We start from the raw sequence: 27436 nt of genomic DNA on the forward strand, positions 1-27436 counted from the left end.
GTCACCCAGGATGGAGTGCAGTGGTGCCATCTCAGCTCACTGCAACCTCCACCTCCTGGGTTTAAGCAATTCTCTGCCTCAGCCTCCCGAGTAGCTGGGATTACAGGCACGTGCCACCACCCCCGGCTAATTTTTGTATTTTTAGTAGAGATGGGGTTTCACCATCTTGGCCAGGCTGGTCTTGATCTCCTAACCTCGTGATCCACCCGCCTTAGCCTCCCAAAGTGCTGGCATTACTGGCGTGAGCCACTGCACCCAGCCCCACTTTTAATTTTCCACTGGTATCTCCTAAAATCAGACCCAGATTATCTCATGACTGAATGTCTTTAACTGAGGGGTTATTAATTATTTTTGTGCCATGGACTTCTTAGGCATTCTTTTGAAGGCTACAGACCTCACTTCTATGTATAAAAATACAGTAAAATTCATAAGATTATAAAATAAATGACTAAAGTACAGTAATTATCAAAATAAGAAGCTAGAAAATAGTTATCAAAAAATTTTTTTTTTTTTTTAGATGGAGTTTCTCTCTGTCGCCCAGGCCGGAGTGCAATGGCGTGATCTCGGCTCACTGCAGCCTCCTCCTCCTGGGTTCAAGCGATTCTCCTGCCTCAGCCTCCTAAGTAGCTGGGATTACAGGCATGTGCCACCACGCCCAGCTTATTTTGTATTTTTAGTAGAGACTGGGTTTCACCATGTTGGTCAGGCTGGTCTTGAACTCCTGACCTCAGATGATCCACCTGCCTCGGCCTCCCAAAGTGCTGGGATTACAGGCATGAGCCACCGCACCCAGCTTCAAAATATTTTCAAAATGTGCAATATAATAGTAGATGTACTTTTTTATTTATACATTAATGAGGCCTAGCATCAGGTCTAATGACTGTCATGATCTCAAAGAAGAGATGATTATAAACATAATAATGTGACATGAAAATAACAATATTCAAAACTAGTATCAAGTTACAGGAACCACTAATACCACTGTGTTTTGTTGCTTATATTCATATTCAAAGGAAATGTTCAATTGTAGTTGGAACTCACTGAAAACAAAAATGTAATTTCTTTTCTATCAGAGTTCACAAGCCACCTGTTTTCTGCCTACCAAGTTAAGAGCTCTTGCTTAAGTCCTAGTTAGCTTTGTTGATTTTATTTTTTTATCTGGTTCACCTTAGAGTGCTTTACCGTTTATATTGTAACTAACTAGCCCAACATGATATACCCTTGGATGACAGCTATACCAGTGCTTGTTAAGCTCCAAGGTGTTTGGAATCACCCGGGGAATCTTGTTAAAATGCAGATTCTGATTAAGTAGGTCTGGGGTGGTGCCTTAGATTCTGCACATCTAACAAGCTCCAAGTAAGGCCAAAATTACCACTTGAAGACCCACATGCTGGATAGCAAGGTACTGTATAACATTTAACCTTCTTTCTTCTATAACAGGGATCAGCAAACTATGGCCTACCGATTGGCCACCTGCTTTGTGAATAAAGTTTTATTAGAACACAACCACATTCTTATGTTTACATGTTGTCTATATTTTCATGGTATGGCGGGAGAGTTGAGTCATTGTGACAGAGACCATATGGCCCACAAAGCCTTTACTTTCTGACTCCTTAAGAATAAGTTTGCCAACCTCTGCTCTGTAATATCCTATTTTCTTTGAAATTATTGGTCTCTATACTCTATTATATATTGAATTCCATTTGTGCCAGTGTTCAGAATCCTCTTTACTCATAGAACACTCTTCCCTGCGTTTGTGCTTTGGGTTATGGTTCATGTTCTCTATTTGTGTGCTGTGCACTCTTTAAATTTTGAGAGCATTTCTTAAGTAGTATGAAGTTTCATAAGGATGATTCACTGTACTTTCTCCAGAAGACATCTGGCAAGTTAATATCCAGAGGAAAAGACGGCAAGACATGCTTTTGAGGCAAGGTGCAGCCATAAGCAAGAAAACATTGCCCAAGGAAAAAAGCCGTGAATATAGTAAGTTTGGGAAAATATCACTTCTGAGCACTGACCTTTTTTCTTCAATCCAGAGCCCTAATAACTGGAACCCTTGTGGAAAGAATTTGAACCATAATTTAGACTTGATTGGTTTTAAGAGAAACTGTGCAAAAAAGCAAGATGAGTGTTACGGGTATGGGAAATTGCTTCAGCGTATAAACCATGGTAGACGACCTAATGGAGAAAAGCCCCGGGGTTGCAGTCACTGTGAGAAAGCTTTCACCCAGAACCCGGCACTTATGTATAAACCAGCAGTAAGTGATTCTCTCGTGTACAAACGGAAGAGGGTTCCACCTACAGAAAAACCCCACGTCTGTAGTGAGTGTGGGAAAGCCTTCTGCTACAAGTCTGAATTCATCAGGCATCAGAGAAGTCACACTGGGGAGAAGCCTTATGGCTGCACTGACTGTGGGAAAGCCTTTTCACATAAGTCAACCCTCATCAAACACCAGAGAATTCACACTGGGGTAAGACCCTTTGAATGTTTTTTTTGTGGGAAAGCCTTTACCCAGAAGTCACACCGCACAGAACATCAGAGAACACACACAGGAGAGAGACCCTTTGTCTGCAGTGAATGCGGGAAATCGTTTGGTGAGAAGTCATACCTCAATGTACATCGAAAAATGCACACAGGAGAAAGACCCTATCGTTGCAGAGAATGTGGAAAATCCTTCAGCCAGAAGTCATGCCTCAATAAACATTGGAGAACTCACACAGGAGAGAAGCCCTATGGGTGCAATGAATGTGGGAAAGCTTTCTACCAGAAGCCAAACCTCAGCAGACATCAGAAAATTCATGCTCGGAAGAATGCCTACAGGAATGAAAACTTAATAATTGTGGGAAATACTTGAGCAAAATATCTGGTTTCATGGTATGTAGGGAATTTTTTTTTTTTTTTTTTGAGTTGGAATCTCGCTTTGTCACCCAGGCTGGAGTGCAGTGGCACGATCTCGGCTCACCGCAAGCTCCGCCTCCCGGGTTCACGCCATTCTCCTGGCTCAGCCTCCCAAGTAGCTGGGACTACAGGTGCCCGCCACCACGCCCGGCTCATTTTTTTTGGTATTTTTAGTAGAGACGGGGTTTCACTGTGTTAGCCAGGATGGTCTTGATCTCCTGACCTTGTGATCTGCCCACCTTGTCCTCCCAAAGTGCTGGGATTACAGGCGTGAGCCACCGCGCCTGGCCGGTATGTAGGGAATTTATCCTTAGGAGAAATCTTATCATTTTAATGAATTTGAACAGTGTGTTTTTTATTTTATTTATTTATTTATTTTGAGTTGGATTCTCTGTTTCCCAGGTTGGAATGCAGTGGCACTATCTCTGCTCACTGTAGCCTCTACCTCCCAGGTTCAAGCAATTCTCCTGCCTCAGCCTCCCAAGTAGCTGGGATTACAGGCACCTGCCACCACGCCTGGCTAATTTTTGTTTTTTTAGTAGAGATGGGGTTTCACCATGTTGGTCAGGCTGGTCTCTTTGGCTAGGCTGGTCTCCAACTCCTGACCTCGTGATCCACGCCCCGCCCCCCCACCCCCCCCTCCGCCCCCCCGGCCTCCCAAAGTGTTGGGATTACAGGCGTGAGCCAACGCGCCCAACCGACAGTGTTTTATCATAATGGAAATCATGATGTAATTGTGATACAAACTTTTCTAGAAAATACTTTATAATATAAAACATAAGCATGGTCGCCCTGGCATGTAAATGTTTAAAAATGTATTAAATGGAATAACAGCAGAATACAAAATATCTGTGAAGAGACTTAAAGGCATACTCTGGTATATTCCACAGTGAGCCATACAATCAGCAATATTTGTATTTTGGAGTTGTAAATGTGAAATTAACATAAAATGTGAATATCAGACACATATCACACAACATATAGAATGCCACTCAGAAAACTTTTCCACTTTAAATATGATCATTGTCTTTTGATGTCTTAGCAATACAAAAAAATAACAACAACGACATGGCCTACTATTGTTAAAAGAACTTTATTATACCAGCTACCTTTTTCCACCTTTTTGTAATACATGTAAATGGCTATAGAGGTTGTTATTGTCCTCTGCGGAAATAATAAAGCAGTGTTTTTAAATGTATTTTGATAATTTGGCCAAAAATTTTACTAAAATGTAGTTATTTATATTAAAAATGCAAGCTAAGGAATAGTTTAAGAACCTGTTATTGGGTAAATGAAACACTGTAAACTATTTGACAAAATGTAGTGTCACCCTGGTGTACAGTACACTGTTCATAGTTCCTTAGTCTTGCTTAAAATATCTTGTAGCAAATTAGTAGCATAGATACACTATTCTAGATACACTATTCTATATACAGGTTGTATAACTCAGAAATGTTTCATGCATAGACCACTGAAGGAGAATTTCTTTTCTCTCTATCCCTCTGCAAATTAATTCAAGAATATTCATTTTTTTTCATATAAATTTCCTTGCGAGTGTCCTGGACACTAAATCCCAAGGTTTTCATTATTTCAATGTTTGGAAAGAAGTCTGCTTCCCTGAGTTGCTATGTCATCCATATAAGAAAAGAAATGGCCATGTGGAATCTACATTTTTCAAGATTTTCCTCCATGTAAGACTGCCTGATCCAGAATGAGAAAGGAGACATAACCACAGATATCGATATGATTTTTTAAGTGATAAAAAGATACCTCATACAACTCTAATCAACATATTTTTTAAACAGAGGAGGTGGATGCTTTTCTAATAAACTTTAAGTTATGAAAACTGCAATAAGAAGTAGAAAACTTGGTAGAATAATTACCATTGAAAAACTCAAAAAAGTTATTAAAGATCTATAATGGGAAAATGCTCCAGGCTCAGAAGAGTTTATACTTAGTTCTATCTTTTAAAGAAAGAGTAATACCAGTGTTATTTATTATATGGATATAATACAATCCATAAACTGTACTCATTTATTTTATTAAGTCAGAATAAGTTTTAACACCAAAATCAAATACAGATAGTTGAAAAAAAGAAAACTTCTGCTGGGCGCAGTGGCTCACGCCTGTAATTCCAACACTTTGGGAGGCCGAGGCAGGTGGATCATGAGGTCAGGAGTTCGAGATGGTGAAACCCCATCTCTACTAAAAATACAAAAATTAGCCAGGTGTGGTGGCACATGCCTGTAGTCCCAGCTACTCGGGAGGTTGAGGCATGAGGCAGGAGAATTGCTTGTACCCGGGAGGTAGAGGTTGCGGTGAGCCGAGATTGTGCCATCCAGGCTGGGTGACAAGAGTGAAACTCCGTCAAAAAAAAAAAAAAAAAGAAAGAAAACTTCAGACCAGCCTTACTCATGAATATAGAAACAAAAATTATAATTAAAATACTAGCAAATAGAATTCAGCCATATACCCAAAGAGTAACATAGTAAGAGTCATCCCAAGAATGCCAAGCCAGTTCAGTAATAGGAAATACATCAATCAAATTAACAGCTTAAAGGAGAAGAATCATATGAACTCTCAACAGATACTGAGAAGGCATTTCATAGAATGTGTTAATTTACATTGTAATAGATGGTAACCACTTAAAGAGGTTTTTCTTAAAAAAAAATTTTATTTAACCCAAACCCCAAAGCATATATTATGCCAAAGCCATTTTTTAAAATCAGGAATTCAATATTGTCTTAGAGATTCCAGTGAAGGCAATAAAAAGAAATGAATTGGTATAAACAGCAGAAAAGATAAAACTATCCATTTTTACTGATGATATGGTTGTACACCAATAAATGAAAAGACTCTAATTATTTTTTGGGTTAACTTTTCTAAGAAGGCAGGGTACCAAAATCAAGAGCTGTTCTCCATACTGACAAGAAACACATAATTTATATGTACTTCTTTTGGAATTACACTAAATCTCAATGATTTTTTGGACAATCATTGAGAAAAAAATATGAAAAAATCATACCATGTATCAAAACATCACATGTACCCAATAAATATATACAACAATTATATATCCATAATAATTAAAAAATTTTAAAATGCCATGCTAGATACCAGAAGATAACATGAAGCCATTCTAATGAAATTAATATTGTATTGGCAGATGAACAGGTAAATACATCATTAGAACACAGTAGAAAATTCAGAAATAGACTTTGATATATATGAACTTTTTCATGTGAAAAAGGTGGAATCTCAAACCACAGGGGAAAAGAGTAGTTTACTTAAAAAGAATTCTGGAACAAGAACCTTTTAATCTTAAAGGAAGAAAATTTGGATTAACAGCACAAAAATAAATTCTGGGCGGATTTAAGACGTAAAATTTTAAAGCTACAGAATTCTTAAAAGAAAATCAAAGGAGCCTATGTGTACAATCTAGGAGTTGGGAGATATTAACTTTACCAACACAGGACACTCAGAAGCTATTTAGAAATAAGCAGTTGAAGGCTGGGCGCAGTGGCTCATGCCTGTAATCCCAACACTTTGGGAAGCTGAGGCAGGAGGATCACCTGAGGTTAGGAGTTCAAGACTAGTCTGGTCAACAAGGTGAAACCCCGTCTCCACTAAAAATACAAAAATTAGCTGGGTGTGGTGGCGCATGCCTGTAGTCCCAGCTACTTGGGAGGCTGAGGCAGGAGAATCACTTGAACCTGGAAGGCAGGGGTTGAAGTGAGCTGAGATTGCGCCACTGCACTCCACCCTGGGCAGCAGAGCAAGACTCCATCTCAGAAAAAAAGAAAAAGAAAAAAAAGGAAATAAACATTTGACTACGTAGAATCATTTGGTACAATCTTTTGGGTGACAAAAGATGCCATCAGCAAACTCAAGAGATAACAGATTGTGGGGAAATATTTGTAAAGCTGATCAGAGAGAAGGCATTCATCAAATGGACAGGAAAAAAACCCAATAGCAAAACGTGGCAAAGAATATGAGGTGACAATTGTGAGAAGAGCAAATCTAAGTGGCCGATGGACCTGTCCAAAAATGTTTATCCTCAGTAGCCATTGGGGGATGCAGATTTAAAGTTAAAATCAAATAACACTGTGTAACAGCATTTTTAGCTATCAGAATGAAAGATGTTACACACTGCTGGTGGAGAAATAAATTTTGAAAAACAATGCAAATTACTGTTTTGGAAATAAATCTGGTAATATTTAGGCTGGACGTGGTGGCTCACACCTGTAATCCTAGCACTTTGGGAGGCCAAGGCAGTCAAATTGTCTGAGGTCAGGAGTTCAAGAACAGCCTGGCCAGCATGGTGAAACCCCATCTCTACTAAAAATATAAAAATTAGCTGGGCATGGTGGCAGGCACCTGTGATCCCAGCTATTCGGGAGGCTGAGGCAGGAGAATCACTTGAACCCAGGAGGCAGAGGTTGCAGTGAGCCAAGATTGCGCCATTGCACTCCAACCTGGGCAACAGAGCAAAAAGATTCCATCTCAAAAGAAAAGAAATCTGTTAATATTATTAAAATACTTATGTCACTTTGGAGAATCTTCCCTTAGAAGTAAAAGCCCCAATACATAAAAGACAGATGAACATGTGAACATGGACATTTATTGTAAAATTGTTCTTAATGGCAAAAAAAACCCCAAAACCGAAGCAAACACTAGAATCAAAGTAAATACCCATCAATTGGGAAATTGTAGAAAGGAAAAAACTATAGTGTATCCATTCCATAGAATGTTAATATAGCCATTAAGGTGGACAAATTAAAACTAAGCTAGGGGACTTGAGTGGAATTCCACAATGTTCTCTTGAGTGAAAAATGCAAGGTAGATATTAAGTGTGTTAAATATGACTCCATTTTTGTAAATAATTAACAAAATGTCTCTAGGTGTTTATCAGCAATAAACGGTATCTATATATGTTTATTTGATTTTATGTGCATGAAGAAAAGTATAGAAGAGTATGCATTGACTTGGAGGGAGGTGGGTAATGCAGGTAGGTTATGGAGGAGTCAGGGGTGTAGGGAAAAGGAAAACCAAAAAAGAAAAATACATAAATGACTGCATCATGTGTGATACCACAAATGTGTGAGTTAGTAAATTTGGCTGGGGATGGGGGAGCTAGAATTTTGCTAATTTGTGGGGATGTTCATGGTATATATTGTAAAAAGGGAAAATTTCATAATAATGTATACGATTCTATTTTTTAAAAAAGTAAAAACTCCTGTGTGTGTATATATGCATGTGGATGTTTATATGAACATAGAAAAGTGTAGAAAAATACACACGAAGGTGTTAACATTCATTGGTTACCTTGGTGGAGGAGGGTAATAAGTTTTCTGAATACCTTTGCATTGTCTTGTTCACATATATTGCTTTTGTAATTTGAAAAACAAAATAAAGGGGGAAAACATTTCAAACTGAATGAAGCCTTGAAAACGCTTCCATTTTCTGACAAGATGGCACCGTGGCTTGGTCTAGGGTTGAGGTTAGGGTTATGGAAATGACGTCTTGTCACCTTTGCTGCATTCAGCTAGAAACAAGTCATAGGTCCCGGCCATACTCAAAGAGAAGGAATTATACATGAGAGTAATTTCCCTCTCCAGACTACCAGGCAGCAGAGATCATTGGGGGCCATCTTGGAGTCTACCCACCTCACCAGGGAAACACTTATTTGAAAGTAGGGAGGAGTGAGGATGGCAACTGTGTTGGAACAGTAATTTAAGTAAGCCACATACTTGCTGCTGGGCACCATGAGTGCACAGATTCTAGATGTGCTTGCTGGAAGTTCTCCACTAAACAGAAGTATTCATTTATCCACAAGTATATACTGAGTGCTTACTATGAACTGGACACTGTTCTAGGATCTGGGGATAAAGCAGTAAACAGAAAGAAATGTTGATAATTGTCAGGAAGCAAAATGAAATAGGAGGGGAGTTATATTTTAGATGCAGTAACCTGGAAAGCCCTCAAAATGATCTCTGCATTAAGACCTAAAGGGAATGAGAGATGTAATAATGCAACTGTCTAGAAAATTGTATTCCAGGCAGAGGGAACAGCAAATGCAAAAATGCAAACACCCTAAGGGAATGTGTCTGGAGTGTTGGAGACCAGAAAGGAAGGTGTATTCTTGTTGAATAACAAATTGTCCCCCAAACTTAGTGACCTAAAACAACAATAAACGTCTTACATGCTGTCTATGGGTTAGGAATTTTGAAAGTGCCATTGGATTCACACTCCCCTTAGCTGTGCTTCTTCCCTCTCACTCTGCCCTTCCCAAGTCTTTGTCCAAGCTATCTCTCTTTCCAGACCAGCACACCGGAGGGCCAGTGCCATTTGCGCTTATGGGAAGGAAGGAGTCCCCTCTGCCATGGCCTTTCTGTGTTCCTCCAACCAGCAGTGGAATCTAAGCTGTTCAGCACCTTCTCCAAAATATTGGCACCCAATATACCCTACCATTCACCAATGAGAGCAGGTTGCAGACCACTACCGTCTTTCTCTTTCTATTCTTTTCTTTTTTTTTCTTTTTTTTGAGACGGAGTCTCACTCTGTTGCCCAGGCTGGAGTGCAGTGGCGTGATCTCGGCTCACTGCAACCTCTACCTCCCGGGTTTCAGCGATTCTCCTGCCTCGGCCTCTCAACATGCTGGGATTACAGGCGCATGCCACCACGCCTGGCTAATTTTTGTATTTTTAGTAGAGACAGGGTTTCACCATGTTGGTCAGGCTGGTCTTGAACTCCTGACCTCAAGCAACTCACCTGCCTCGGCCTCCCAAAGTGCTGGAATTAGAGGCGTGAGCCCCTACACCCAGCCTACTGTTTTTCTTATGACTAGCACTATATTGATGGAGAGAAGATGCAGGCAGTGGTTTCCTGCAGAAGTGACAGCCTCAGAGTGGGGTTCCCACAGAAAGGATGGTAGCAGGTCATTGTCAACTGTGTATCCCTACCTAGAACAACCAAAACCTTGGGGTCAGAAAAATATAGGCTGGGGTATTGTAGGACACATCTTTGAAAATGGTCGTCCACAGGGAGAAACAGCTAAATGGGTGCAGCTACCTGGTTTCACCGCATAGACACAATTAATCACTCAGCATCTCACACTATAATGGGGCGCCCCGGGCATTTAGCTACACAGCGGAAAGCTGCACCTGAGTGTGTGTGGCAGCCTTGGGGCGAGGTGGAGAGGGTTGTAGCAGCAGCCCTGCCACCACAGAAGGAGAGATGTCCTTTGAGGAAACTATGGCAATGTGTGGTCTTGTGGAGAGATGGGGCTTAGGAATTGGATGCAATTGACTGAAAATGGGAAGTGGGTGGCAGGAATCGGGTTTAGGAATTGGGGGAGGAGAATCAGTTCTGGGATGTAGTGATAAAGAGGTCCAAGGAATGATTGCATGCAGATACTTGGTTTTCAATGATTCAGGAGTCCAGAGAAGGCTATGATTGGTATGGTGTCCCAGTGGGTCAGGTATCCGAGGTCTTGGAATTTGGGAGAGTGGTAGTCTCTGGGATATAGGATGTGGGGAGTCTAAGGAGTCAATAAGGGAACTAAAGCGTTGGTGATAGGTGACTTTTTTATTGTGGTAAAATACACAAATAATAAAATTTACCATTTAAATCACTTTAAAGGGTATAATTGAGTGACATTTAGTACATTTACAGTGTTGTGCAACCATCACTACAATCTAGTTCCAGAAATTTTTCATCACCCCAAAAAGAAACCCTGTATCCATTAAGCAGTCACTTCCCATTCTTCCCACCCTTTCCTTCCCCAAACTCCCGGCATCCACTAATCTGCTTACCGTCTCTAGTCTCTAATGATTTACCTATTCTGGATATTTCATATAAATAGAATTACACAGTATATAGCATACTAACATAATGTCCTCAAAGTTCCTTCATGTTGAAAATGCCTCAGTACTTCATTCCTTTTTATGGCTGAATAATATTCCATTGCATGGGTAATACCATCAGCTGGTGGACATTTGAGTTGTTGCCAATCAGAGGATTATCTGAGTATTGTGAAATGTACTGCTATGAACATTCTTGTACAAGTTAATGTTTAAACACCTTATTCAGTTATTTTGGGTGTATATCTAGAAGTGAAATTGCTGGATTATATGGTAATTCTATGATTAACTTATTAAGAAATAACCAAACTGTTTTTTTTTTACAGTGGCTGTACCTTTTTATATTCCAACCAGTAACGCACAAGGGTTCCAGTTTCTTCACAATCTCACCATCCATCATTTGTTATAATCATGTGCCACATAATGATGTTTTGGTCAATGAGGGACCACATATACAGTAGTGGTCCCATAAGATTATAGCAGAGCTGAAAATTTTCTTTTTATAAAATTGTATTTATTATTATTATTTTTTTCTTCCAACTCTTATGGAGCTGAAAAGTTTATACTGCCTAATGACATTTTGATGATCCTGGCACTGTGTGTACCTAGGCTAATGTGTTTGTGTCTTAGTTTTTAACAAAAAAGTTTTTAAGAAATAAAATTTTCTGGAGGCTGAGGCAAGAGAATTGCTTGATCTGCCCTATTAATTGCAATTTTCACAGTTAACTAGTACTATTTTTATTTAAATAATAGTACCTGGGAAGCAGAGGTTGCAGTGAGTTAAGATCATGCCACTGCACTCTAGCCTGGGCGAGAGAGCGAGACTCTGTCTCAAAATAAAATAAAATTAAATTAAAATTTAAAAACTAAAAAAAATTTTTAGATTATAGAATAAGGATATAAAGAAAATATTTGTGTACAGCTATACAATGTGTTTGTTTGAAGCTAACTTATTACGAGAGTCAAAACATTTTTAAAAATTAAAAAGTTTATAAAGTAAAGAAGTTATAGTAAGCTAAGGTTAATTTATTACCGACGAAAAAATTCAAATAAATTTAGTGTAGCCTAAGCATACAGTACCTATAAAGTCTACAGTAGTATATAGTACTGTCCTAGCCTTCACATTCACTCACCGCTCAGTCACTGACTCACCCGGAGTAACTTCCAGTCTTGCAAGCTCCATTCACGGTAAGTGCTGTATACCGGTATATGATTTCCTATCTTTTATACCATATTTTTACTGTACCCTTTCTATGTTTAGACATGTTTAGATACACAAATACCATTGAGTATAATTGTCTACAGTATCCAGGCAATTTGGATTTGTAGCCTCGAAGTGATAGGCTGTACCATCAGGCTACATCACCTAGGTTTGTGTATGTACACTCTATAATGTTCACATAATGATGAAGTCACCTAACCATGCATTACTCAGAAAGTATCCACAGAATTACACAATGCATGACCATATTTACATTCTGCTTTTTAAAAATCTTAAATTAGGCTGGATGTGGTGACTCACGCCTGCAATCCCAACACTTTGAGACGCCAAGGCAGGCAGATCACTTGAGCCCAGGAGTTTGAGACCAGCCTGGGCAACATGGCAAAACCCCATCCCAACAAAAAAATACAAAAAATTAGCTGGGTGTGGTGATGCACCCCTGTGGTCCCAGATACTCGGGAGTCTGAGGCAGGAGGATTAGCTGAGCCTGGAGAGGTGGAGGCTGCAGTGAACCATAATTGCACCACAGCACTCCAGCCTGTGTGACAGAATGAGACCCTGTCTCGAAAAAAATCTTAAATTTATGTATCTTAAGAATATACATTAATATAGGGTTTAAATATCAAATAAAGAGGGTTTTTTAAAGTTGAAACAATGTATCAGAGGATAAAAAAACCATAAAACATTTGTTTAAATTTAAAGGATTTGTTTAATCTGCCCTATTGCAATTTTCACAGTTAACTAGTACTATTTTTTATTTAAATAATAGTATGTATGTAACAGAATAGTAAAGATGTAACATGTCGATGCTGTTTTACAGCAGCAGAAACTGGAACACATGCAGTCTCATGATTGTCCTACTCTTTTGCCAGATCATTGCATTGTCTGCCCAGGCACCCCTCATCCCATCTCTCTCCATCCCTTTTCTTACCTTTTCATTTTCCTTGTCTTTTCATGACAGCATTTATCAATGTCTGAAAGTAGAATGTTGTTGATTGACTCTCTCTTCAACTAGAACATAAGCAATGAACGGCCCAGCCTTTGTCCCACACACTGCAGTGTGCCCCACTTCTAAGAAAGTGTCCAACACACAGTAGGAACTCAGTCAGCATTTCTTGAATGAATTAAGTGAAGTGATGCATACAGGCCACATTCTGAGCTGCTGGAGGAGCCAGTAGTTGATTACCAGACTCTAGTCCTTTATCTTGGTGTCCTGATGTCTTCACTGATACACTCAGTTTGTAGGCAAATAGCTGGTGGGGTTTAGTAGTATGAGATAGAATAAAGGGAGATGTAATTGGGACACTCTCCACATTATCTGCCCCCATGAAAAGCTAGTTCCAGGTGTTGCCATCTCTGCCTCACACTGGGCTTGCCTTAGTCCTCGTTCCCGCCTTTTCCAGACAGCAGTGCTGAGAAGCAGGAGCCCCTGAGCTTGGAGACGCAGGAAGCGCCCTGGGAGGCCCAGATCGAAGTGAGGCAGTCAGCTCGTGGAGCCGAGGAATGTTCTGCTGACACCCACCCCGAGGGTATCCGGTATGTTTCTGTGTACCAGCGACCCCTCCACACCTCACCAGATTGGTTCCCCAGCCCCGTGGGACCCGATTCAGGGTCAACTCCAATTTGATTCCAATCCCGAGTGCCCACCTCACGGTCTGAAACACTCCTCCTACACCCGGACCCAAACACGAGGTCGGTTCAAGCAGGCACTGAGGTCACGACAGTCAGGGTCCTGCGCTGCCTGTCGCATGCAGTCTCCTTCCCCGAATCGCCGCCTGCACGGCCTCCACTGTTTTCCTATTGAGCTGCAGCCTGAGAGCCCTGACAATGCGGCCCACAAACCGGGAACGCGAAAGCGCACCTACCACCAGGCGCGATCACCAGGCACTAGTGCTGAGGGGGGGCTCGCGTCACAGTAACCGCCACCGTTGCCGGGGGACTGGCCCCAGCGGCTTGGTGGAGCAGGAGCCGTCTGTGGCAAGTGCGTACCCTCTCCGCGGGATCATCGCCATGGTCCTGCAATCCTAGGAGTCGGGCAGGGCCGAAACTGCCTGAAGAAACCTCAAGCGGAGATTCAAGGAAGCACCACGTGATCCCTAAGGATCCCAACGATGCGTCCGACATGCATGAGCGGTGTGAGGGTGCGTCTCCCTGACAGCTGTCCCCGCTGGGATTTCGAGGTACGGCCTGCCTGTGTTCACCGGGGCGCTCTCTTTCCGGAGGGGTTTCCTGGCAGAGAGCAGAACCGCGCAGCCTTAGGAGCTGCCTGGCTGTGTGTGTTTCTGTGCGAGTGCTGGATGTCTCCGTGTGTCTTTCTGTGTGCGTGAGTGTGGTGTCCGGTGAAAGAAATGTGGCTCGTGCAGTGAAGCGCGGTTTCTCTGTAGTCCGCCTACCCTCTGATGCGCCCCTCTCTTTGGCCGGGCTTGGGTTGCAGGGCCAAGCATTCTTTGTTTTGCTCTTGGTTCCTAAAGCCTCGGTGAAGTGGGGGGCTGGCTGCGACCCGCGAGCGTCCAAATCACCTCCCCTCCCAAGCCGCCCACTCTTCCAGAAAGAAGACCAGCACACGACAACCAAGAACAAATTCCTCCTGGGGCCCATGGTCCTGCGGCACACCCAAGGCTGGACGGACCCTAGCCGTCCTGTCCTCAGTACCCGCTTGAGCCCACTTCTAATTCGGTGGCTGGCGGAGTCGAAGCTTCAGGACCTGAGGCGGGCACTCCTTTATCCTCTTCAGATTTAATTCTGGATTAAAGGATGTGTGCAGAAAAAAGGTCAGATGGGGGTGAGGATACAATCTGCTGAGGTGTGGAGGAGGTCCCGCACCATCACCTGCAGAACAGGTGCAGACAGATGTCAAAGAAACTGTTTCCAACGCCATCCCCTTTTCCTCTTCACTGTACAACCTGTCCACACCATGGCGCTGTGCTGGCGACAGAAGACACGAGTGTTCGGGGAACCTTTGGACCGAAGACTGTCGCCTTTCTGGCCAGGTCCCCTGTTGGACCCTGGTTCCCCGAGGCACATGGGAGTGGGATGGATTGATCCTGCCTGGGTTGCGGCCTCTACTGTTCTGCCTCTTTTCTTGCCTTCCCTGATTCTCGTCGGCCCAGGCTTTCCTTGCTCTGGCTCACAGTCCTCCAGAACGTCCTCCACAGCAAATGTTTCCCAGTTCGTCCAGGACCACGTTGGCGGGGATGTACGTGATGAGTGTTTCCTTCTCAACACACATTTCTTAATGACTGGTTAGCTGTGATGCTCTTGGAACGGTGGGTGCCCGTAGCTTCCCCCAATAAGGAAACTCTTGGTCTTCCTATTGCATCAGATGGCTGCATGATTCACATAGGATGAGAGGTAGCCCGCCGTAGCTGGCCTTTGCCTTCTAATCAAGGCTATGTTTCATCTCATCTGCTGGTGTTTTCTCATTGTTGAGGGGTCTCCCATTGCTCTGTTCCTGGCTGGGACTGCCTCTCAGCACTGCACCTTTTAGCTGCCAGGGATTTCACGGAGCAAAAGGGACTGGGGGTTGTTAGCTGGGTGTAGGCCTGTAGTGGGTTGTGATCCCAGTGTGGGAGCTGGGGTGGTTTGCACTTTGCAGGATCCTCTTGGCTCCTCTGGCAGGAATCCCTGGACGAGGCTTGGACTCCCGCACAGGCCCTCCTATGGTTCCAGGTGTGCTTTGCTTGTGCTTCTCTTTCTCGGGGGGATCCTCAGTGGCCCTCGTCAGCATGCCTGGACATCCCTTTGGGGCTTGGATTCACCCCAGAAGGCCTCTGAGACACCACATTTTCTGCCCCCATGGGATGCCAGTTTTAGATGTTGCCACCTCTGCTTCACATCGGGCTTGACTTTGTTCTTGTTCCCGCCTTTTCCGGACAGCAATGCTGAGAAGCCGAAGGCCCTGGTCTTGGAGATCAGGACAGGGCCCTGGGAGGCCCAGGTCGAAAGGGAGCCAGTCAGCTCATGGGGCGAGGGAATGTCCTGCTCACACCCTCCACTGGGGTCTCAGGTATGTTTTCCTACCCCAGCGACCCCTCAACTCCTCACCAGATTGGATCCCCAGCCCCACGGGACCCGATTCCTGCCCACACCCTCCAATCTGGAATCAAATCAGAGAGCAGTCCCGAGTGCCCACCTCAAGGTCTGAAGCGCCTCCTCCTCCACCCAGACCCGTACACAAAGTGGGCTGAAGGAAGCACTGAGGTCAGGACTGCCAGGGTCCTGCGCTGCTGGTCGCACGCAGCCTCCTTCCCCGGGCCGCAGCCGGCACGGCCTCCACCGTTTTCCTATGGGCCCTCAGAGCCCTGACGTGGCGGCAGCACCAGCCGGGCACGCGAATGCGCATGCGCCACGCGCGCGTCACCAGGCGCGACGGCTGAGCCGGGGCTCGCGTCACAGTGACAGCCACTGTTGCCTGGGGACGGGCCCTAGCGGCTTGGCGGAGCTGGAGCCCTCCCTGGCAGTGCGTCGGCGCTGGGCTATGGCCCCCTCCTCTCCGGGGGATCGTCCCCTTGGTCCCCAGACCCTAGGAGTCGGGCAGGGCCGAACCAGGCTAAAGAAACGTCCAGCGTACCTTCAAGGATGCACCGCGTGATCTCTATCGGATCTCCCCGATGCGTCAGGCCTACCTAGACGGTGTTGGGAGCGCGTCTCCTTGAATGTTGTCCCGCCTGGGATTGCGAGGTAGGTACCGCTTGCCTGTGTGTACCGGGGCTGCTGTCTCCCGGGCGGGGCTTTCTGGCGGACAGCAGAACCAAGCAGCCTCAGGAGCTGCCTGGCTGTGTGTGTTTCTGTGCGAGTGTTGCATATCTCTGTGTTTCTGTGCAAGTGTTGCATGTCTGTGTGTGTTTCTCTGTGTGTGTGTGTGTGGTGTCTGGTGAAAGGAATGTGTCTCGTGCGGTGGAGCGCGGTTTCTCTGTAGTCCGCCTACTCTCTTATGCGCCCTCTTGTGGTCCCAAGTGTCCTTTTCTTGTTTTTCGCTTTCTTGGGGGTCATTGATTTCAGCTCTAAGCTTAATTCCTTTTCTGAGTCTCACCTGTTTCTTTAAGTGGGAACTTAAATCATTGATATGTATTTAAAAGCATATATTTCCCTCAAAGTGCTGCTTTAGTTGCATTCCACAAAATTTTATATGCTGTTATTTTTGACTCCAAATAGGTAATTTTTTACTTGTCCCATAGTTTACTTAAATGTGTGTTGCTTAATTTGCAAACATTTTTGAATTTTGACATTAATTTCTGGCTTAATTCTACTGTGGTTAGAAAACAGATTTTCTGATTTCAATCCTTTTCAATATATTGACAATTTATGGCTCAGAATATAAACAAGCTTGCTAAAGTTCTTTGTATAAGTGAAAACAACTGCTGCTGCTCTCAGGTGGACTATTCTGTAAGTATCAATTACAACAAGTTGGCTATTAGCACCGTTCAGGTATCTTATATCTTTATAGATTTTCTATATACTTTTAAAAGTTAATGAGAGAACAGTATTAAAATCTCAAAATATAATTCTGAGTTCATTTATTTTTATTTCTAGCAGTTTTTAATATATTGTTTAGTTCTGGTACTAGGCACAAGTACTTGTATGATTGCTTTGTCTTCTTGGTCAATACACTTCTATAGTATTATAAAATATGCCTTTTTAGAATAAATCCCTGGTAATATTCTTTGTTTCAAAGACAATTTGTTGTGAGGGCCGGGTGCGGTGGATCATGCCTGTAATCCTAGCACTCTGGAAGGCTGAGGTGGTGGAATCACTTGGACTCAGGAGTTTGAGACCAGCCTGGCCAAAATGGTGAAACCCCATCTCTACCAAAAATACAAAATTAGCCGAGTGTGGTGGCGTGCGCCTGTAGTCCCAGCTACTCGGGAGGGTGAGGCAGGACAATCGCTTGAACTCGGGAGGTAGAGGTTGCAGTGAGCCAAGATGGCACCACTGCACTCCAGCCTGGGTGACAGGGTGAGACTCTGTCTCGAACAAAAAAAGACTGTTTTATATTCACGTAGCCATTTTGGTATAGTGTTTGCATGGTGTTTGTTTGTTTGTTTGTTTTTTAACTTTTAACCTATTTGAGTTGGTATATACTTTTGACTTTTTAACCTGAGTCTTCATATTTTAATCTTTTTTATATAACCTAACATCTTTTTTTTTTTTTTTTTTTTTTTTGAGACAGTCTTGCCTTTGTCACCTAGGCTGGAGTGGAGTGGCACGATCTCGGCTCACTGCAACTTCCACCTCCTGGGTTCAAGCGATTCTCCTGCCTCAACCTCCTGAGTAGCTGGGTTACAGGCGCCCACCACCACGCCTGCCTCATTTTTGTATTTTTGGTAGAGACGGGGTTTCACCATGTTGGCCAGGCTGGTCTCAAACTCCTGACTTCAGATGATCCGCCCACCTTGGCCTCCCAAAGTGCTGGGATTACAGGCATCAGCCACCACGCCTGGCTTTCTTCTGTGTTTTTTTTACTGAAGTATTTAGGCCATTAACATTGTTTGTAATTATTGATATATTTGGGTTTGTAACAATCATCTTGCTCTTTATTCTCTTATCTATCCTTAATTCTTTTTCTAATTTTCTGCCTATTTTTGTATTTTTAAAATTATATTCTATTTTACTTCTACTTCTGGCTTATTGATTATGGCACTTTTTAGAATTTTGAGTGCTTTTTTTCCTAGAGGCTTTCAACATTCATTTTTAGCTTTCAATGTCTAGTTTTATATATTATACCCTATTGTATATTTTGTTGGGATCTCACACAAATAATACTTCCATTCCACCTTCTCACCTTTTGAGCCATTTACATATTTTAATTGCCACAAATATTATCATCTCTATACTACATTATTGATTTTGCATTAAAAACTCAATTTTTCAAGAGAATATGAGGAAAACAATATTTACTCATATTTAACTTTTCTGTTAATTTCCATTCCTAGGTATGAATCCATGTTTCCATCTGCATCTGTTGATGATGAATTCTCTTACCATTCATTTCTTTTTTCATTTGAAACTATTATTTTAGGCTCAGGGAGTACACATGCAGGTTTGTTACATTGGCAAACTGCATATCCCTGGGGTTTGGTGTACAAATGATTTTGCCACCCACGTAGTGAGCATAGTAGCTGACAGTTTTTTGACCTTCACATTCCTTCCACCCTCCACTCTCAAGCAGGTCCTGGTGTTTATTGTTCCCATCTTTGTGTCCATGTGTACTCAATGTTTAGCTTCTACTTATACGTGAGAACATAACAGTATTTGGGTTTCTGATCCTGCATGCCTTCACTTAACGGCCTCCAGCTGTGCCCATGTTGCTGCAAAGAACACAATTTCTTTTTTCCCTGAGGCTTTAGCTTTCATTTGTTTATAAAAGTTTTCACTTTTTTCATATTATTACCAAGTGCAGAAATACCAGATAGAGTTTCCCCCCATTCCTTTCTCTGCTAGCTTGCATAGATTCTCACAAGAAGTTTATGAATCTTGTTACTTTTGTCCCCATGTATGTATCTTTTTTCCATCAGGCTGTTCTCAAGATTTTCCTTTACCACTAGTTTTCAGCAATTTGTCTTGTGTTTAGCTTTGAATTCCTTGAGCTTCTTAGATCTGTGGCTGATAGGTTCCAAAAAATTTGGAGTATTTTCAACCATTATTTTAAAATATTTTTTCTGCCTTCTCCCCGCTTCTCAGACTCACATTTACATATATCTTTATATTTTCCCACAGATCACTGAGACTGTTTTACAGTGTTTTTCCCTTGTTGTACCTGAGCGAGTTAGAGAAAACGCCACACTTTGAGACGAATTAAGAGTCCATTTATTAGCCGGCAACTGAGAGACGGCTAACGCTCAAAATTCTCTCGGCCCGAAGAAGGGGCTAGATTTTCTTTTATACTTTGGTTTAGAAAGGGGGGGGTCTAGTTAAAACAATTTTACAGAAATAAAGTAGGCAAAAAGTTAAAAGGATAAATGGTTACAGGAAATTAAACAGTTCCAGGTGCAGGGGCTTTAAGACTTATTACAAGGTGATAGACCCGGGGCTTTGGGCGTTATCAATCAGACGAATTCCTGAGAATTGCGGATATAGCTTGCCACAGTATCTTATCAGTTAATTGCATTCTTGGATGTGCTGGGAGTCAGCTTGCACAAGTTAAGTCCTTGAGGAAGCGGCTGCCAGTGAAAGAGCCAAGATGGAGTCTGTCTGGCTCTCTTAGCTAAGGGAGAGTCAATTCAGGTGGAAACAAGGCTAGGTGATTAAAGGAAAAGGGAGAGTCTAAAAACAGTGTAGTAAAAACCAGGTTGGGCATTACATTCCCCACTTGTGTTTTTGGGGAATCAAATCGTTGATTCCTCAGTTATAACAAGGGGGTTATATTGAGTCTTAAGATACATAAGTTTGACAGAAGCTATGCATTGTTTTACAAAATTAAGAAACCAATTTTATATACAAAGCCCAAAAATTAAACTTAATAGTATGATGAGGAGAGGTCCAGCTAACCCAATGATTAAAGTAGTTAGCCAGGGGTTCCAGTTGAACATGCTTTGATACCAGGGGATGTTATTTTCTCGTTCCTGTTGGTGCCTATCTAGATTTTCTCGAACTTTTGGAGTGTATCTTTTATGACTAAGAATGGTGGAGGAACAGTTAAATCAACTTTGTCAGGGGGTTTCTGGAACATAGGGCCACCTAGATCAGTTAAAGGCCCGATTGGCTTGGGTGGGCTCCATGAGACCAGGATTTTTTGGATAGTGAACATAGTCCCAACATCAAATCCTGGGATATAAAATCTTAACTCCCATGACATGCCATAATACTATTGAGTTGAATTAGGGTCATGGACAGTTATAGTAAGAGGATTACAGTTTTTTCTAGTACATAATTTAGGACGAGAAGCACGAGTTATGGAATGAAGATCTGGTTGATCCCCCAGAGTAGGTGGCTAAAGTTACACATATCCAATCAGGGCAGAAAAACTGGTAAGTATCTCGACAGCTAGTGTCAGGGTGATTCCCAGGACAGAGGTAAAAGTCAACATTTTGGAGTCCTTTTTCTGCACCTTTGGAGCTTCCACATCCAGTTTGGCTCCTGGAGTGTCCAAATCCTGCTGCAAGGTTGACACTTCCTGCTTTTGGGACCGGTAGATTGTGTTGCTCTTCGTGGGTACGGGCTGGCTCTGGGAACAGTACACATAAATCAACTGCAAAGGAGACTTCCTTGGAGGTACTGGCCCTCCAAGTGGTGTTTGCAAATACACGTCCTGTTGTGAAAGAGGTGAGGAGAAAGGAGTAGGAAGGCGCAAAGGACATAACAGGCAAAAACAAACAAGTGAGGTAGATAAAAAGAATTAATCTAATGGCTTCACCCGACTTAGGTGCAGTTTTAAAGGGGCCTGACCCAGGCCTGGGGACCCATGTTTCTAGTTGGGCTCTGTTGGCCTTTTTGATGCGGGAGTGATGAATCTAAGCAGGAATGCCATCCACCTTCAGAGCCGTTGGCGTTGTGAGGATGACGGCGTGAGGTCTTTTCTAAGCAGGAGCGAGTCCTTCTCTCTGGAACGTTTTAACAAACACTAGGTCTCCTGGCTGGAACGAATGGCACGACCCCGTCTGGTCAGGAATCGGATTGGGATGGGTTCCTCGAACAAGTGGCAGGATGATATCTTGTACCTGTTGGGGAGTCTGTAGGTACTGTAATAAATTCGCTTGTGATATTTCTGCCAATTGGGCATCTCTTAGCTTAGGCAAGATAGGCGGCACCCTCCCATACATGATTTCAAAAGGTGAGAACCTAGCCTAGTAAGGGGTGCAGCTTACTCTAAGTAGGGCTAAAGGAAGGAGACTTACCCAATTTACACCGGTTTCGAAGATTAATTTTGTAAGAGTGCTTTTTAGGGTGCGGTTCATGCGTTCTACCTGCCCAGAGCTCTGGGGTCGATAGGCACAATGGAGCTTCCATTGAATGTTTAACGCCTTACTGACCGACTGAACTATAGATGAGGTGAAGGCCGGTCCATTATCAGACCCTATGGCAGCAGGCAGCCCATATCGAGGGATGATTTCATTGAGTAAAAACTTAACTACCATGTTGGCGGTTTTGTTTTTGGTAGCAAATGCCTCAGTCCATCTGGAGAAGGTGTCTACTAGTACTAGAAGGTATTTGTACCCAGCCCGGTGTGGTTTTACTTCCGTAAAGTCAATTTCCCACTTCTCTCCTGGCGAGTTTCTTCGGAGACTTGGCCTGGGCTGGGTTTAGGGCCTTGTTTGGCATTTACCTGGTCGCAGGTTGTTCCCCAGAGAGCTGCTTGATCTGTTAAGTTTTGAAGAAAGGGGATTCTTGTTTTTGATAGCCTTTCCTGCTGAGGTGAGTAGCCTGTGCTCCTGGTAGATGGCTCCATGTACATGCACAGTAGCAAAGGCGTACCTGCTGTCAGTGTTAACGTTAATACTTTTATCCTTACCCCATCAGAGAGCCTGAGTGAGGGCAATCAATTCAGCTTTTTGTGCTGAGGTGTTTGCTGGTAAAGCCTGAGCGCACAACACATCTGTCTCCGTGGTAACAGCTGCACCGGCCTTTCGTACTCCCTGATCGAGAAAGCTGCTACCATCTGTGAACACAGTGGCGTCCACCCTCTCTAGGGGCACATCTTGAAGATCGGGTTGGCCAGTTTCGGTAGTTTCTAACAGTTCCTGACAGTCATGGATGGTAGCTGGATTTAAACACTGTGTAGGAGAGAAAGTCAAACGAGGCTGATCTAACAGTAAACTCTGATACTGCAAGATGCGAGCATTTGACATCTATTCGCCAGAAGCACTTTGAAGTAAAGTCTCTACGGCATGAGGAGCCGTAAGGGTTAAATTTTGGCCCAGAGTTAACTTATCAGCCTCTTGGACTAGGCTTGCTGTAGCCGCTACAGCTCGCAGACCACTTGGCCATCCAGAGACCTCAGGATCCAGTTTCTTAGATAAATAGGCTACTGGGCGTCTCCAGGGTCCTAAGGCCTGAGTAAGCACCCCTTTAGCAACTCCCTCACTTCCATGGCCAAACAGGTGAAACGGCTTTGAGATATTAGGGAGGGCTAAAGCAGGGGCTTCAGTTAATGCCTTTTTCAGGTTTCGAAAAGCCTGTTCTTCTGTGTCTGTCCAAATTAATGGGCCATTTCATTCTGTACCTCTTGGATAGCCGCCACTAAGATTTTTGTTTGTCCTCTGAATGCTTTATCAGCGGCCTTTTCAGCTGCCTGTGTTGCTCGTTTTTGTTTTTCAAACTCTCGGTTGTCAAAAACCTTTTGGGCTATTTCTAAAAGCTGACTGATATTCATTCCAGCAAATCCCTCCAGTTTTTGGAGTTTTCTTTTAATATCTGGGGCTGCCTGAGCTACAAATGCCAAATTAAGAGCATGGCTATTTTCAGGGGCTGCCGGGTCAAAAGGGGTGTAAATCCGAAAAGCCTCCTGGAGGTGCTCTAAAAATGCTCCTGGTGACTCATCAGGCCCCTGGACGACTTCAGTCGCCTTAGACAAGTTTATGGGTTTCCGAGCGGCTTCCTTAATACCTGCGAGGAGATACCGGTGGAAATCATCCAAAGCTCTCCCTCCACTTGAGGAATTTGGGTCCCAATTAGGCCGGGTAGAGGGAAAGACCTCTGTGCACATTTCTGAAAATCTTTTCTGTATATCTCCTTCCTCTCTGGAACTCTGCCCTGCACCAGCCAGCATAGTCTCTCTGTTATCTTCTTAACACAGTAAGAACTTCATGTTGTTTGGGATCAGCTTTCTCATTATCCAGAATGTGTCTCCAAGTAGAAAGTTTGTGTGACTATTGCACAACTTCACTTTATATATATATCTAGAGAGAGAGTTTCACTCTGTCACCCAGGCTGTATAATGCAGTGGCATGATCACAGCTCACTGCAACCTTGACCTCCCTATTCAGGTGATCCTCCCACCTCAGTCTCCCAAGTAGTTGAGAATACAGGCATGCACCACCACAACTGGCTCATTTTTGTATTGTTTATAGAAATGGGTTTTCACTAACTTGCCAAGGCTGGTCTCAAACTCCTGCGCTCCAGTGATTGCCTTGGCCTCCCAAAATGCGGGGAATACAGGCATGAGCCACCACACCTGGCTCACATGATTCTCTTCTGTGAGGGATCACAGTCCTTATACAAACCAATTATTCCATCATGGCTCCAACAGAAGTTCATGTTTTTTGACACTGGTGATGTCACTGGAAAGAAACACTCTCACACATTATTGGTGAGAATGTAAATTGACATTTTCAAAAGTAATTGGGCATAATCTATTAAAATTTAAAATGCACACATACTTTTGACTTGGCAGTATAATCAGTTGTAATATATTCTATGTAAATAAAATCCAAGAATAAGCATATAAAGATATTTATTGCACTAGTTTGCAGAAATAGAAAACTCAACCTGAATACTCAGCTTATGGGGAATGGATAGAGTATATCATGGCATTGCTGTTACTAGGTTGCTACATGTAATTCTGCAGGCATTTTGAAAAAGAAAAGCAAGGTGCACAAGACAAATACCAACAAAATGTAATGTACAGACCTTATTTAAATCTGGACTCAAACCAACTATTATTGTGAAAGGTTGACTTACCTGTTCAAGATACATACTGAAAATATTTAGGGGGAAAAGGTATATAGCATACTGGTTGTCTTTAATATATCCCAGTGAAAACTTATTGGGAGATAAAACAAGAAAGGCAAAAATAGGGTGATTATTAAAGAGGTTATGGGTACACTGTACTATTTTATTTTTGCCCATGTTTAAAATTTTCTAAAGTTAAAACAAATTAAAGTGACATATATTTGCAGTTATCCTATTATAGTATACTGTTACCAGACTGAAATGAGGCCCATACTTGAGCACAGAAGAAAACATCAAAAAATAAACACCAAAGTTTTAACAGCAGATGAGTGCAATACAATGAAAGTGGTTTTTAAAAATTTTTTAGCTGGGCGTGGTGGCTTACACCTGTAATCCCAGCACTTTGGGAGGCCAAGGCAAGTGGATCACTTGAGGCCAGGAGTTTGAGACCAGCCTGGCCAACATGGCAAAACCTCGTCTCTACCAAAAAATACAAAAATTAGTTGGGCATGGTGGCAGGCGCCTGTAATACCAGCTACTCAGGAGGCTGAGGCAGAATTGCTTAAACCCAGGAGGCAGAGATTGCAGTGCGCTGAGATTGCACCACTGCACTCCAGCCTGGGTGACAGAATGAGGCTGTGTCTCAAAACGAAAAAATATAAATATAAATAAAAATAAATTTTACACTATTTCCTTGGTATAGGATAAACTTTGTATGTAACTTTGTAAGATAAATGTAATGATTTTTTGTTTTAAGATAGAGACTTGCTCTGTTGCCCAGGCTGGAGGGCAGTGACGCGACTTGGCTCACTGCAACCTCTGCCTCCTGGGTTCAAGCAATTCTCCTGCCTCAGCCTCCCGAGTAGCTGAGATTACAGGCATATGCCACCACACCTGGCTAATTTTGTATTTTTAGTAGAGATGGGGTTCCACCATATCGGCCAGGCTGGTCTTGAACTCCTGACCTCATGATCCACCAGCCTCAGCCTCCCAAAGTGCTGGGATTACAGGCGTGAATGTAATGATTTTTAAAAAGAAAAACATGGATGTAAAGAAAGTAAAGCTTCGTTTTGAACAGTTATGATGGTAACAAAACTCAAAGGAGCAACTAAAGCAGTGCTGCAACCACTTTTGTCTTAGTAATTCTGATTAGTGTACATTCCTCCCCCATCCCAACCATTTTGAGAGAAATTTGTCTGAAAACATGATTTATGAAATAAACATAAGTGCTGAAAGAGTTAACAGTTATTAAGTTTCTCCTTTTAAACAATCTTGTAACAACAGAAAAAGCCTTGGTCAGGTATGGGGGCTCATGTCTGTAATTGCAGTACTTTAGGAGGCCAAGACAGGAGGATCACTTGAAGCCCGGGATTTGAGACCAGCCTGGGCAACAAAATAAGACCTTGTCTCTACAAAAAAAAAAAAAAAAGAAAGAAAGAAAGAAAAAGAAAATTTAAATTATCCAGGTGTGGTGGTACACACCTATAGTCCCATCTACTTGGAAGGTTGAAGCAGGAGGATCACTTGAGCCCAGGAGTTTGATGCTGCAATGAGCCATGCCACTGCACTCCAGCCTGGGTGACAGAGAGCCCACCTCTAAACAAAAAAAGACAAAACCCTTATAAAATTGATCTAGACAATGATGGAGTGTAGAGGATTGTAAAAACCTTAGCTACAGAAATTGTTCCTCTAGTGTAGTCCATGATTGAAGAACAGAAAAGCACTATATCATCCATCAAATTTAAATAACTGACATAATGCTTAAAATTTCCCCTTACTATCATTCTTTATGGTTAAAAAGAAATTCTGAAAGTGTGTTCACAAGCCAAAGATATTAATAAGCATACAGAAGAGAAAGGATTAATGGTCAGGACTGGGAAACAATGGGTTAAACAAAAGATAGTATTTTCTTTACTGCAGGTCTTCTCAACCTTTTAATTTGGTTTGTTCAGAGTGGAATTTACAGTGCCAGTAAGGAAATTTGGTTATGCACTGTATCATATGCAATGAGGTAGAACCCGCTTTACGTATTTTGGGAATTATTTCTTGAGCATATTTTTGAAAAGTCTGGCTCAAGATATTGTCTGCAAATGGCAGTTAATATGCAAGTATGTTTGATGGTAGAAGGGCACCTAACAGTCTACTGACATTTAACTTTTCCTTTAAATTTATAATTTTGCAATTATGTTAATCTCTCAATTGTTAATGACTGAATAATGAAGGCATAACTTATCCAATCTGAGCAAAATATACTTTAGAGATGAAGAATGCATGAGTGTTGTGGCATCATGGTGGTTACACTGATTATTCAGAGTTCTAATGATTCTCAGTTACCACTTTTTTTTTGACAATAGTTTGTAAAACAGTGAATTAACATTTAGATTATAATCATACACTATATACAATCAGTGGTTTCCAGAGTGATGACAATTCAGTGGGCTGCAGTGTTCATTAAAGATAATGTAGGCCAGGTGTGGTGGCTCATGCCTATAATCCCAGCACTTCAGGAGGCTGAGGCGGACAGATCACCTGGGGTCAGGAGTTTGAGAGCAGCCTGACCAACATGGAGAAACCCTGTCTCTACTAAAAACACAAAATTAGCCAGGTGTGGTGGCGCACACCTGTACTCCCAGCTACTTGGGAGGCTGAGGCCGGGGAATTGCTTGAACCCGGGGGTGGAGGTTGCAGTGAGCCAAGATGGCACCACTGCACTCCAGCCTGAGCAACAAGAGCGAAACTCCATTTTTTTTTTTGTTTGAAAAGAAAAAAGATAATGTATTAGAAAACAAGAGATAACACTGCATATAGAAAAGGTAAGTATTTCTTGATAACATTTGTTTTTCTATG

At 42.6% G+C, this 27436-nt stretch overlaps 2 protein-coding genes across 9 annotated transcripts in view; both read left to right on the top strand.

The window, feature by feature from the left end:
• Positions 1–8336, top strand: part of LOC100437620 (zinc finger protein 570) — a 72795-nt gene extending 64459 nt beyond the window's left edge. For 4 of the 5 annotated variants that reach the window (XM_054540283.2, XM_063720060.1, XM_024236986.3 and 1 more), the window contains one exon: positions 1873–8336. In XM_054540283.2, coding sequence (XP_054396258.1) covers positions 1873–2855 — 983 coding nt within the window. In that variant the 3' untranslated portion in view covers positions 2856–8336. The remainder of the gene's footprint in view (positions 1–1872) is intronic. The other variant, XM_063720061.1, reaches the window with a different exon arrangement.
• A 5611-nt stretch (positions 8337–13947) lies between these two features.
• The window catches only part of LOC103888596 (uncharacterized), a 36109-nt gene continuing 22620 nt past the window's right edge, over positions 13948–27436 (top strand). Inside the window, exons 1-3 of one of the 4 annotated variants that reach the window (XM_063720063.1) lie at positions 13948–14163; positions 14718–15179; positions 15579–16663. In XM_063720063.1, coding sequence (XP_063576133.1) covers positions 14760–15179; positions 15579–16127 — 969 coding nt within the window. In that variant the 5' untranslated portion in view covers positions 13948–14163; positions 14718–14759 and the 3' untranslated portion in view covers positions 16128–16663. Of the gene's footprint in view, positions 14164–14616; positions 15180–15578; positions 16664–17187; positions 17369–27436 lie in introns of those variants that run through there. The other 3 variants (XM_063720062.1, XM_063720064.1, XR_010138609.1) reach the window with 3 other exon arrangements.

Source organism: Pongo abelii, chromosome 20 (genome assembly GCF_028885655.2).
Source record: "Pongo abelii isolate AG06213 chromosome 20, NHGRI_mPonAbe1-v2.0_pri, whole genome shotgun sequence".
NCBI lineage: Eukaryota > Metazoa > Chordata > Mammalia > Primates > Hominidae > Pongo > Pongo abelii.